This window comes from Haliotis asinina, chromosome 2, assembly GCF_037392515.1.
Source record: "Haliotis asinina isolate JCU_RB_2024 chromosome 2, JCU_Hal_asi_v2, whole genome shotgun sequence".
NCBI classification, from domain to species: Eukaryota; Metazoa; Mollusca; class Gastropoda; order Lepetellida; family Haliotidae; genus Haliotis; species Haliotis asinina.
In genome coordinates this window covers 75,133,861-75,147,666 of record NC_090281.1, presented here as the reverse complement: position 1 = coordinate 75,147,666, position 13,806 = coordinate 75,133,861, and the positions used below count along the sequence as shown (strand labels likewise).

The window sequence follows — 13,806 nt, the reverse complement described above, 5'->3', positions numbered from 1 at the left end:
TAAAACCACTGATAGGAGTGTGACATGTGGCGTCGCGTGTTGTGTCCTGTATACTCTGTTTGGTACATTGTAAGAAGACTGAAACATGCCTTTTATCACGTTGGGATTGTGAAATATACCAAGCATTTTGTTAAATACTGAGTGATTAATAATGGAATGTAGCATGCAGCTAAGGATCCGGGTTATAGTTGGTGTTCAGTGACCTATGTTCGTGGATGCTTGTCTTAACAGTGAAAATCCGGGTTAGAACGTTGAACTGGTCATCAGCAACTTACGCCTTTTGTGAGAGGCGGTCTCGTCTCACCGTAAACATTCCACTTAACATTCGTCTTCGGCAACCCATGGATATAGTAGGAGGCAAATGACTGGATCGTATGGTTAGGATGCGATGGTAAATATATTCCATCGTATCCCAACTTCGTAGATCTATTTACATTACAGTCACTAGATTGTTTGGTTCAGACCTCCGTCACACAGCTCTGGGTGACTATTCAACTGATCATGATAAACCTCGTTGACCACACGATGCTCACTGTTAGAACAACTGTCAATAAGCTAGATGTTCGCCCCTTTTCAGGATCGGGGAGGTGTGTGTGTGTGGGGGGGGGGGGGGGTGGGGAAATCGATTCCCCACATGGGGACAATGTGGGATGTCCATTTGTGGTGTTGGTCGCCGTGATATAGCTGATATATTGTTTCACGCGGCGTAGAACCATACTCACTCGCTGCTGGACGAGAAATACAGTAATGAGCGGGTGTACTTTTACGTCACCTTTAGCAATATGCCAGCAATATCATGACTGTGGACAAAACAATGTATCGCACTTTGTACGCATGTAGAAAATCTGGTAACCTGACAGCGAGTTTTCTTAATGACACAAAACAATAAGCCCCTTTCTTCCCACAAACGTTTTTTTCATGTATGAAAGGAGTTACCTTGACACCATAACTATGATAATCTACAATGAATGAGAGCAAGACTGGTATCCTAGGTACGTGACGGTGATGCGTCAGATCAGTCTTTAGGCTTGTACAGGTTCGTTGGCACGAGCGTTTTCCCACCGTTGCACCTGTCGCGGTCGCAACAATACATGCACGTCTGGTCGAAATCATGAACGGTGGAGTCCACATCGAGGCATGTGCTGACATCGCTTGTCTGAGACCACCAGTTTTTGCTACACCAGGTCACGCTTTCACATCTGGAGACAAAACAGTCAGTTGGCATGGTTTTATGCCGCTTTTAGCAACATCACAGAAAGGTGTCTCAGAAATAGTAACTAGTGCTCAAAAGAAACTATACACCGCATGCAAATACATAAAAAAATCACAAAAATGGACATGAAGCGATAAAACCACACTGAGCCATGTCAATCAAGTACAGACCCATCCTTTCCGGGGAAAAACGATGTAAAGATTAACGAGTTGCCTAGACGTCGTAGAAACCATCAAACCGATTTTTCCGGACGTAACGCTATTTTCCTGCCACTGTTTTTCTATAAAACAGAGTGACGAGACAGGGTACGTAAGCAACACAGTACAAAAATGAACACAAATATACTGAACATCATTGAAAACGCACCACCCCTAAAATTGTGGATTTCTAAGAGCAGAAGTGAGCAATCTATGTAAATTTTACATATTTGTGTAGACCAATGTTTGATAAAGAAAAGAAGCAAAAAACAATCAAGCAAAACAGTGAAGATTTAATGCAGCTGACAATGAAATAAAGATGGGGTCAAAATGGAAAGTCAGTAGCGTGTATGACCCCCGTTAGCAGCAACACAAGCTGTGCAACGTCTCCTCATTGAACGGATAAGTCTCTGAATAAAGTCCTGAGGCACTGCATTCCACTCTTGCTGCAAGGCATTGTCGAGTTCCCCAAGGTTGTTGATCTGCGGACGACGTGCGAGGCGTTGGCCGATGTAATCCCACAAGTGTTCGATGGGTGACAAATCTCGTGACAATGCAGGACAATGAAGTAGAGGAATGTTGTTGTTAGCCAGATACTGTATCGAAACACGTGCAATGTGGGCTCGTGCATTGTCATGTTGAAATGTGTGCAGATCTTGATGCTGGTGAAAGAAGGGAACGACGTTGTTCTGAAGAATGTTGTCACGGTAGTAAACGGCATTCACTCTGCCACGACAAACAATCAGAGCGGTTCTGTGGTGATAACTTATCCCTCCCCACACCATAATGCTGCCTCCACCCCACCGATCGGTTTGCACAACACAATCCTGATGATAACGTTCACCCCGTCGACGCCATACCCGTAGACGCCCGTCAGCATTTCGCAAGTGAAAACGCGACTCGTCGGAGAACACCACACCATGCCAACGTCGTAACAACCACACACGATGCTGTTCAGCCCATTGTCGGCGTTCACGGCGATGCCTGTCAGTCAGGATGGGTCCAACGTAAGGGCGTCGACAACGTAACCCTGCCGCACGGAGACGGCGTCGGACGGTGGAAGCGCTGATCAAACCACGTCGACCCTGGACAGCGTTGGCGGTTCTGGCAGCGGGCAAGGTTCGATCCCGAATATGGCGCCGTACAATGTCTCGATCTTGACGAGGGGTGGTAACACGTGCCTGACCTGGGCGTTGCCGGTCCCTGCTGGTTCCTGTTTGTTGGTATCTGTTAGCAAGCCTCAGAATGGTCGAATGATGTCACCCAAATCGTCGTGCAATGTTTCTGCTTGAAGCGCCGACCTGCAACATACCCAAGGCCTGTTCTCGTTCCTCTGGTGACAATCTTGGCATGGCGAAAAAACTTTACTTACGAAAGTACTGCGAAAATGAGAACGGTTTTGTGCCGAAGGTCATTTATACCCCTGAACAGCATGCTTTCTGCATGCAATTTGTGCCCTTCGTGTGTGATGTGCATGAATATTGTTGTTTTCATGTGATGTCTTCGATGATGTGTTCGAACGATCCGTTTTTTACTGTAGAGCGTTATTTACGATCCAGTGTGTTATTATCAAAATTCCCACCATTAAGTTTCCATTTCCAAAAGATTCTATTGCCTTATTTCAAAATTTACAGGAGGTGCGTTTTCAGTGATGTTCAGTATATATGGTAGCATGCAATCGAAAAAGAGAGAGCTGTTTGAAAGGCCCAACAAGGAGCTAACCATACCGTCATTGCCGGAACCTTTGTCATCGGACTAATGCAACGACTATGACAAAGATCCAGTACGTCTTAGCAGTGATTGCACACTTTTGACAATCCCCGGAGATGATCGCCACATCCGGACAATTCATGTAAGAAATCGTTTTGCAATGGCAACGGCAACGACGATACTCTTTGTAATAAAAGGTAGGAGCAATATCTGCTTCCTCATGTCGCGAACACCTCGTGTCATGACTGACTGATGAAGTTGAGTCATTACTACCCTAGACTTTTTCCCTCACAAACGACCAAATCCCTGCGTGGCATATAGGCATCTTTACACTCACCCCTTGACGACATTTCTGCTTGATGAGAGAGTGTCGGTGACGGTGGTCATGCAGAGTTCCCCTGGGCCACACGTTGTCTCCGTCGGCTTGAACGTGCACGACAGTATGTCGGTGCATGTGGCACAGATTACTGAAAGCAACATCATGAAGTGGAAATGTCTTTCATGTTTGGCGATTGTTAGATAAAGAAAATGGCCACTGGTAACAATTATTACAATAATTGGTGGTTAGGTGAGTATGTAAATAGATACGACAGGAAGTCCTTGGAAGACACAATTACGGTAGTAACTGGTTGTTTGGGAAGATACAGACACAGTTATAGTGATGGCTGGAGGGTGGGGGAAGTTGGAGGAGAGGGTTACCATGATAACTAATTGTTGGGGAAGATACAGGCACAGTTATAGTGGTGGTGTAGTAGTAAATGAGTGTTTATATATAAGAGGATATTTAGGATACATACGCGGCTGAGGTTTTGCAGTTGTCGATATTTTTGCAATTGTCGTAGTTTCTGATGCTGTTGGTGTAGCTGACGTTACCGCATCTGTTACTTTTGCTGTTGGTGTATCGGACGTTACCGCATCTGTTACTTTTGCTGTTGGTGTAGCTGACGTTACCGCATCTGTTACTTTTGCTGTTGGTGTAGCTGACGTTACCGCATCTGTTACTTTTACTGTTGGTGTAGCTGACGTTACCGCATCTGTTACTTTTGCTGTTACAGTTGAAGACGTTACCGCATCTGTTGCTGACGACGTAGCATCCGTTACTGTAGCTTTGTCCGTTACATGCACTGTTGGGTTTGTTGAATGAATCTGTGCTGGGGTGAAGTGTGTGTGTTCAAGCACCTCACCTACAAATACAGAAGAGTGACTGAGGAGTGTGAATTTACTCCGCTTTGAGTAATATTCCCCCAACATCACGGTCGTTGTGTGTAACGTTATCGGAAAAATAAGCACTTACGGATATGATAGTCGATCATACTCTGTAAGCATTCCGGTCGATGTCCAGCAACTAACGGCATTATGTTCTTCACTGCAATGGGAAAATCAGTTGCAATGGTGTTTGGCATCGCTTTTGAGCAAATTAAACTTATAAGCAAATATACAAAAGGATAACAGTTGGTCAGAACTCTTCGCGAGTCATACTAACCAACTCAGCAATGTTACCCAACTCAATTTGACCAAATCAGCAATATTACAGAGGTATGGCGGTGGTCTGAAGATAGGTCTGGCCGCACGGTCCAGTAATCAACAGTATGTGCATCCAGGGAGACTATATAATTGTAGATTATGCCTGGTGCATCGACCACCGCGGTTGGGATTCGATGACATGTGTCCTCCAAGTCAGCAAGCCTGACCACCTGATCCCGTTAGTCGCCTCTTACGAAAAGCATTGCTTACTGAAGACCATTTCTAACTCGTATCTTCCCTGGTTCTACGGTACAATAGAAGTTGCATATACTAGATAAGAACCTGAGTGCGAATACGTGCAGGCATGTGTTCGTGCGTTTGAATATGTAATAAACTATGCTGTAAAGCTTACATATAGAACTGTACGTCTTACATGCGTACCGTCGGAGCTTGTGTCCCGTTTGTTACCGTTGAAGTAATCCCTGCAGAATGGATGTTGGGACGTCTGACCTGAAAGACGCAGGATCTTGTTGTGAGTTGTGCCCTTCGCCGCTTTCAACTGTAGCAGGTCAGTGCACAGTTCCGATACAGCGAAGAGTCCAGTGGAAGACAACAAACATCCATTGACAATAGTAACAACCGTGGAATACAACAGACATCCTTCAACAGAGACTTACATAGGATCTCCATTTTCTCCGTTTCGGTGATGCTGGCAAAGTTGAACGGAAGTTTTTCTTGGAATAACAACGTGTAGGCGCACACATCAGCTACAATTACAATCGCAGATAATTACCAAAAAATTTCCCTAAGAAATGAATTATTATATGTATCAGAAAAAGAATATGCAATACACACAAGACTCTAGAACAAACAATACTGCCACCCTTGGATGCCTTGGCCGCACTATGGCTTGACTATTATTGGACACGAAAGGCCAGTGACTAAGGGACAAGTTCAGTGGAATTTACCTTGCATGGTCTGGTGGAGTCTGTAGATATACAACCCTCACAACACGTCTTCCAGCTGGTTTAGGTGTACCAAGACCATGTTACAATGTTTCTTGCTCTGCGACAATGACCTTTGAGCTAGCTTCATCAGATATGGCATCACAGAGTATGAACATATTCGTATTACAGTGGGCATACACACTGTGCTGGGGCTAAAAGAATCAGGATATGCTGCTTTTGTCTAACATGTTGAGTGAATGAGTGAATGAGTGAGTTCACATGGGAAACCGGACCCGGTAACGCTTTTACCACTGACCTACCTCATCTTGAAAGGCCGTGCAGTTGCCGAATTAACTCAGATGCAAACGTAACTGTGACACTCACACACAATCAGTGTTAAACGTTTAATGAAATATAATGACACTGACAAATGTTTCAGGGTATGGTAACGACCGACGGTCCATGAGAACAGTGTCCATGAGATATTATATAAGGGTAACGCTATTTTTCAGGGCATTATCATTTGCAGAAGACCGAGGTCTTTCATTAACTGCCCGACGAAGGAGGGCAGTTGAAAAGACCGAGGGCTTCTGCAAATGATAATGCCCTGAAAAATAGCGTTACCGTTATTATAGCTAAAATGAATAGAATTTTAATACAATAAGAATAAAAACAGCGGCATCGGTTTAGAAGCATTTACTTCCAACAACAAAACGACGGAGGTCACTGACACATTTTGCAAATATAGACACGTCATAGAACAACACAGATGACGTCACTACTGAGAGTGACGACATTCGACCTTGACCTTTGCTCATACTACCAGCCGCCATTGTTTTCAGTCATCAACAACGTTAGACTTCAAGTTGATGTTTTCATTGCTGTATGTTGTCATTTAAGGTACAATTGTTAGTGCATAATGGCACAGGCACATGTGACGAATGTGAGCCAGATATATGGTCAATAATGAACCCAAGTTCATTCGAGACGTAGGTGATTGAACTTCAACAGCTGAGCTACCTATGACGTCACCTAACATTGGGCTTGATAATGGCCCGTCGTCAAGCATTTTGCGGGCGTTATCAAGTTACAGTGGAGCGTTCATTTCTGATAACGTGCGGTCGTTTTAATGATAATTCTATCCATTTTAGCTATACAAATGAGCAACAACGGAAGAGGCGGTTCACAAGCAACTCTGGTTTGTCTTCATCCATTCGCCCCAACAAGCTTCATGCAACCATTTTGTGTCCATAACAACAAATTAGTTTAACCATACAGTTTAAGCACCCAAACTTTATTCCAAAATTGGAGCAATGGGATAGCTTATTTGTGGTTAAAGCATCTGCTCATCTGGCCAAATACCCTGGCTGAGTGAGTGAGTTTAGTTTTACGCCGCACTCAGCATTATTCCAGCTATATGGTGGCGGTCTGTTAATAATCGAGTCTGGACAATCCAGTCACCAACAACATGAGCATCGATCTGCGCAACTGGGAACCGATGACATGTGTCAACCAAGTCAGCGAGCCTGGCCACCCGATCCCGTTAGTCGCCTCCTACGACAAGGATAGTCGTCTTTTATGGCAAGCATGGGTTGCTGAAGGCCTATCCTACCCCGGGACCTTCACGATCTGCAGATGCCGGTAACGTAACCGTGGTAACTTACTTTGGCACTGGTGTACGTCTTTGTAAGCTTCCACCAAAATCCTGGATATAGCTGCAAGGAGGAAATAAGCGTTTAGTTTATTCTATATAATTCTTTATAATAGCATTATATTCTATATAAGCATTGACTATATGCCCAAAGATTCATATTTCCAAGTCAGGAATGCTTTCCATTTACCAGCAAACACACGTCAGTAACTGTGTAATCAGTTCAGGTGAAATGTAATGTAATTCGTCGACATGAATTACTTCAGTAAAATTGTATAACGATCACATACCGTCAAACTTTCTTACTGAGCTCAGTTCAAACATCCGTTGACGAAGTGCTGAAACATTGTAAATATTTGAAGATTGTAGAGTAGCGTCCAACTCTGCACTGGTCGAGTCAAGTGACGGCGATCTGTAAATGGTCGAGTTTTGTGCTTGTCCATAGCTATAACTACTATCTTATATAGGCCAGATGAAACTGGATAAATTTATGAAAGACAATCTGAATATTCAAGTTGATGGTACTTAAAAATCGTTTCATCTAGTTATTTACTTTATTTGTTGCATGAAGATTATACAAGATAGCAAATATGGAGAATTAAATTTGCAAGCTCACCTGAATATCTACCGACAGTGTCGTAACACAAATTATGTTGAAAGTTTTCATCGAGCCCGGCTGAAAGGAAATAAGTCTCTGAATTTGCCACTGTGTACCTATATTAAACTTGCCGGTAGAGGTGTGACGATACGGAAAATTCACTATACGATACGACATGTTGGAACGATTCGATACACATGACGATATGCTATCTTCAGATATTTTCTTATTTTGATATTTTGATATCAAGAAACAGTGTAAATAGTAACATAACCGTCAATTTGTAGTGTCAATTAACAATTTTGAGGTCAACGATACGTATCACGATACCCAAAAAATATCGATATATTTAACGTTCGATAAAGTTTCACGATTATCGATACTACGATATATCGTTACAGCTCTACTTGCCAGTATGACAGATTTTGTAAATAATATCAGAATCGTGTGAAAGAAATCGACCTTGAAAGTCATCTGTTGATTCTACAGTTCGAGGAATCAATTAGAACTCGATAAACTTGATATTTCACTGTTCTACTACTGGAATCCTCCTCCTTTTTGCCTTCGTCATCCGTGGTATTTGTTCTTACTCCACACCTGACCTCATCTGGTTGTTATTCCTTTACACACTGTTTGCTAATGTTAACCTGATGTTTGTTATAACATACTTTTATCTATACTAGTCAACCTTTGGTTGTCACTTTTAGATTGAAAAGAACCTGGACCGAAAGGTTGCTCTTTGCAATAAACAAGTAATTCATAAAGTCGATTGCTTTATTATCGTATTTCGATGCCTTCGTATCGGAACATATGACAAGGGAACTTTGTGATAACTCGATCGATGCTACATCCCTATTCAAATATAATTGATGCAACAAATTCACCACGGTATTCAGTTCAGTGTTGAGGTATAGTTGTATGTGAGGTGAGCTCCAGTCACTTACCTTCTTTGCAGGTTCCACATGTCAAGGGTGCCTTGGACTCCACTGTTGCCATGGGCACACAGAGCACTGAAATATGGACTTCTTGACATCACAATCCACATCTATGCACTATTCAATAAACTAGATGTTTTGATCCATAAAGTTTGACCCAGTGTCCACTTGTGCAACAGTTTGAAGCATGCCGCGTGTGTGTGTGTGTGTGTGTGCGCGCGCGTGTGTGTGTGTGTGTGTGTTGATGTATGTTGAATGACGATTGTATGTGGTGTCAATGGTTTGTAGAGAGCTCACTGAGTGCGTTGTATTGATGTATGTTGAATGACGATTGTATGTGGTGTCAATGGTTTGTAGAGAGCTCACTGAGTGTGGTGCGTTGATGTATGTTGAATGACGATTGTATGTGATATTGATGCTGTAGTGAATGCTGTTTAGGAGTGTTGCGTTGAATCGTTGTATATTTTCATTTGTGCGAAATATCAAAATTTAAACTTCATGCATTCGTCATAACAGGCCTGGGAAATTCGACTCCTTTCCGTATCCCCCAAGAAGACTCGTGCTCCTGTCTATAATGTTGTTTGAGAAATTATGTTAAACCAGGTAGATTGGGACTAAAGATTGATGTGCATTGATAAAAGTAACCCGAGCAATTCAATCTGTGCATGACAAGCTGTGACTGTTTATTTCAAAATAGTGAAATATGTTTATCATCATCCTGACATTACAAACAGAATTACAGAATTCACATTTGCGATTCGTAATACATGCAGTCTGGACAAATTGTAGACGTTAATTTACACCGACCTGCTATATGTTTACTCACTTAAAGCAAATTTAGAAATATCCAAAAGGACATAAAACGAGAGGCTTAAAATGTAGTTTTATTTTAAATTCTCATCATCATTGTTATAAGCAGTAGAATTACATCGAAAGGTTTAATTTCTTTATAAACCAGTTATTTGTGAGCGCTTGATTACCTTTTTGTTTGTTTGTTTGTTTTTGTTTGTTGTTTTGTTTGTTGGTTTGTTTGTTTTGGGGGTTTTTTTTGTTTGGTTGGTTGGTTGGGTTTTTTTGGGTTTTTTTGTGTGTGTGGTTTTTTGTTTTGTTTTGTTGTTTTGTTTGTTTTTTTGTTGTTTTTTTTTTTGGGGGGGGGGGTTGGGGGGAGGGGGGAGTTAACTAATGTAATAGAGTTCTCGTTTGAAGGAGTTTTGATGTTCATACGCCAATATGTAGTTCTTCCCGAACACGAGTAGATCATGAAAGTACTTCGTAGAATACATCTGTTCCTGTGTAACAAATAGGTTGTGTTGACTGCCTTAACATAATTCCATTAGAAGAAGACACAGAGTTTTACCTGCACACAGTATGAGATACCGCCATGTCATCCTAACGGCTGCCTGAGTCCCAAGTAAATGCAGAATGTAATGAGCGTCTGTACACCTGGCGTCCTGTGGATCTGGATGCCGTAGAGTAGCTGCACGGTAATTATCACACAGTATACTAGAGGCACTGACAGGAAACCAACTCGATAATCAGCCTCGATGCCGCACCCTTGCTTTCTCCTAGTGAGGTGCGTACTCTGGACGTGCCTACACTACGTTGTTAGATCTGGGTGTGTTGTCATATCAGCTGCTTCTACGGAATCCTGTCTTAGAAATAAGGAATCGGTATTTACAATCTGTCTCATCCAGAGAACCAGTTTCTATACAGTTGTGTTCAGATTTACTCAGGTGAAATCTCTCTTTGGAACCAGAAGTCACTAATATAGACTAGAATACTCTAACTTTCTTCATCGTGTTCATAATTCAAGTATGTGAGTAGAATCGCACCTTCACTCATATTCCTAAATGGCTTAGAGTTATTATGAGTATGAAAACGGTAGGTGATGACGGGCATATGGTATGTCTATGGTATGTGGTGACATCCATGTGATATGTCAACGGTATGTGATGACATGCATGTGATATGAGTATGGTGTGTAATAATGTGTATGTGGGATGTCGATGGTATGTGATGACATCCATCTGGTATGTGATGATATGGTGGAGAGGATGGTTCAGATATATGAACTAGCTGATTGTTGGTCATTGTTACTAGCTGATTGTTTGTCAGGTGTTACTTAGGGTTCATGTCAACAACCAGTGGTTTACCGGACTTTACGTCCATTAATAGTAAGACGTATTGTTTCAAAGACGCAATATTGTTGGTGCCTCATAAAACAACATTCGCTACACGATGTAGTAAAGAACATTTCGCCTCGTGTTAAAAGCATTTACTCCTGAAGCAAATCGTCCGTCTTCATGTCTTTAACTCAATCACTCTCCGGGAAATCACATACCAAATCGTGAAGATCAGCGAAAGTCCTTGCACGACAGTTCTCATTCTCAGAATAACAGTACTATCCATTATGATGAACAGTCTGGACCCATTCGCATCCATTCGCCAATATGAAGAAATAGCCTGATGGGCAAGACAACTTATGATGCTAAGACAGTTCAGCTACATCGCGGCGGTCTGTAAATAATTGCGTCTGGACCAGACAACCCATTGATCAACAGCATGAGCATCGATATACGCCATTAGGATCCGATGACGTGTCAGCCAAGTCAGCGCGTCTGACCATCCGTTCCCGTTAGTGAAACTCTTACAACAAACACGGAATGCTGAAGGCTTGTTCCCATCTAGTAAGGTTGCAGCCAAACTTTATGCAGGTAGAAACATGCTGGTGACAATATAGAGATTTTGAGAGTAACGAATGGATATATCCTAGAGACGATGTTTGAGCAAATACCAGGTGTAGGTGAGTGTATGGAGTCGACTTATCTGACACAGTTTCTAACGCCCCCATTCAGCGAGAGGTCAAGGTGACGGAGTAAGTTTTCTGTGGGGTCAGAGGTCACATGTGAGAAATGGCTGCATTTCTGATGGCATAATTTCCAGAAGACTTTCTGTACCTATACAAGCGCCATAAGATGTGACAGATCGATACTTTTTTTCTACCTGACTTGTAACCAAGCTGTCAAAGGCAGTTTGGGTTCATTTTTTGGAACTAGTTAAATTAAATTAAAACTTATGTGGTAAAGTTTGATATCACTGACTTTGTGGTAAAATACAGATTTAGAGAGATTAGACGTCAACCTTGAGTACACGTCAAAGGTTACGTCACTAGGTTACGGTCAGTTATGGTTACATACATAACAAAGATGACTAGACTGAGTGTACCAGATAAATACTAGTACATGGCCAGTGTCAATAGGTCAAAGGTCAAATTTCGGTTTTGGGTCACATACTAGCGCATAGACAAAGTGATCGTATAAAGGTCACATGAGGACACGAGATGATTATGATACAGGTCACAAGTCGACAAATGGTTGAGGTGGCTATCAGGACACGGTGCATTCAATCGCTATAATTCTTGTACTCACTTAACCCCGAACATAGAAATGACTGACTGGCTGGTTTAGTTTTACGCTGTTCTGAGCGATATTTCAGCAATATCACAGAGGCGTGGGGAACACCAGAAATGGACTTCATACATTCGGGCCCTTTAGGGAATAGAGCCCGGGTCATCAGCGAGACCAGCGAACGGTTTAACCACGAGACTACCTCACCGCCCCTTCCAACACAGCCTGATTCCCTGGGTCTGTTGCGCCTGCGCTAAGCTCCGACACAGGCAACCACCGCCGAATGGTGGCCTTCACTGTAGGAAGACGAGTCATACATTTACTATAGAAAAATCCGAAAACGGGTGGTTAGAATTTTTACATAGCATTTTTATCGATGCTATGGCAAAGTATACCGCAATAGAACAACGGCCATCGTTACTTTCAGTTTTGGAAAACGTTATTTAAGCAGTTCAGAGACACAAAAATCGTAGTTACATGGGCGATATGTAAACAATGACACACCCAAATCCCCCACCCAGCCATCCCCACCCCCATATCAACGACCACTAGCTCAGTAACCGTTGGTATGTAGTCACGTGTGACCTCTGGTTACTTTCGGGTCACCATGCTTCAAATCAGTATAATTCTTGTTCTGACAGACTCTCACCCGCCAACCTAGGATGTGTAATTATGCGTGAAGTAGGGTTAGCGGCGTTCACTTGTCACCCCGGTTCGATTCCCCACATGGATGCAAGGTGTCGCTCATTTCTGATATTCTCCACTATAATATTGCCAGAATATTGCTAAATGCGGTGTAAAATTAAACTTGCAAAGGACGGCTTTTGCTAGAGGTCACATGTGACCACATATGCACGCTTACAGGGTTAGAAGTTATATGAATATAAAAATTATATATAGTGACTTAAGGCACATTGAAACGCCTAGCTTTACTGAGCTTGAAAGCCACCATCTTGATGTCAAGTATTTCCCTTCATACACTGATAGCCATAACACTGTTTCTGGACAAGTCGGTGTTTGATAAGAAAAGAGCACTTTAGTTTACTGTTATTTCGTGACCTGTATGTTTATTTGCCTTTTCAACATATGGTAGGTATGCATTGCGCTATCATGAACTTTAACCCTTCAAAAAGAATGTAACCGAAAAAAATTCACGTTATCTTCAGTAAATACACTTCAGGTTCTGTACACGGACCGGTTGATATTTCTGTAGCTAACCATTTTGCGAAAAGCTACTCATGTTGATAAAATTGCCAGCTTTTGACTTGTTCACGCGAGTGGTCACAGATAAACAGGCTAAACGGTGGGGAGGACGGGAAACAGAAAGGCATTTTAAATTTTAATTGTCACATTGACATGTCATTGAGACAACAAAATGCGCGTCATTAGTGTACATACATACGGAGTGTGACATAAGACTGAGAAGTCTCAGCCAAGATTGTTTTGTCTCAAAATGTATATTATTATAGCAATGCTAAGAACATCGGACACTTTAGAGTTTAGTGTAGTATTTTAGGCAATATGTGACAATATTTATGATTAATATCACAACTCACTATGATAACAGCTGCACAACGTACGTTACAGACAGAAAATGTATTGGCAATTAATATCCACAGCAAATTTCAAAACTGATATTGTCGTTACTGGGGCAGTGTGGTAGCCAAGTAGTTATAATAACCTT

At 42.1% G+C, this 13,806-nt stretch overlaps 1 protein-coding gene across 1 annotated transcript; it reads right to left on the bottom strand.

Moving 5' to 3' along the window:
• Positions 1-894: 894 nt before the first annotated feature.
• On the bottom strand, positions 895-10,367 carry LOC137274311 (uncharacterized). Its single transcript, XM_067807449.1, has 11 exons — positions 10,073-10,367; positions 8,725-8,790; positions 7,799-7,858; positions 7,473-7,520; positions 7,196-7,246; positions 5,262-5,351; positions 5,026-5,094; positions 4,415-4,486; positions 3,918-4,304; positions 3,458-3,587; positions 895-1,199 (listed from the first exon to the last, which is right to left on the bottom strand). The coding sequence occupies exons 1-11, from the start codon at positions 10,101-10,103 to the stop codon at positions 1,016-1,018; spliced, it is 1,188 nt and encodes a 395-aa protein (XP_067663550.1). The 5' UTR covers positions 10,104-10,367; the 3' UTR covers positions 895-1,015.
• Between the last annotated feature and the right edge of the window lie 3,439 nt (positions 10,368-13,806).

Excerpts from the sequence above, each read along its gene's own strand:
- LOC137274311 (XM_067807449.1), bottom strand. The coding sequence starts at position 10,103 with ATGACATGGCGGTATCTCATACTGTGTGCAG. Across the intron at positions 7,247-7,472 it reads CTCAGTAAGAAAGTTTGACG|CTATATCCAGGATTTTGGTG; the intron begins GTATGTGATCGT and ends TCCTCCTTGCAG. Across the intron at positions 5,352-7,195 it reads AGACGTACACCAGTGCCAAA|CTGATGTGTGCGCCTACACG; the intron begins GTAAGTTACCAC and ends TTGTAATTGTAG.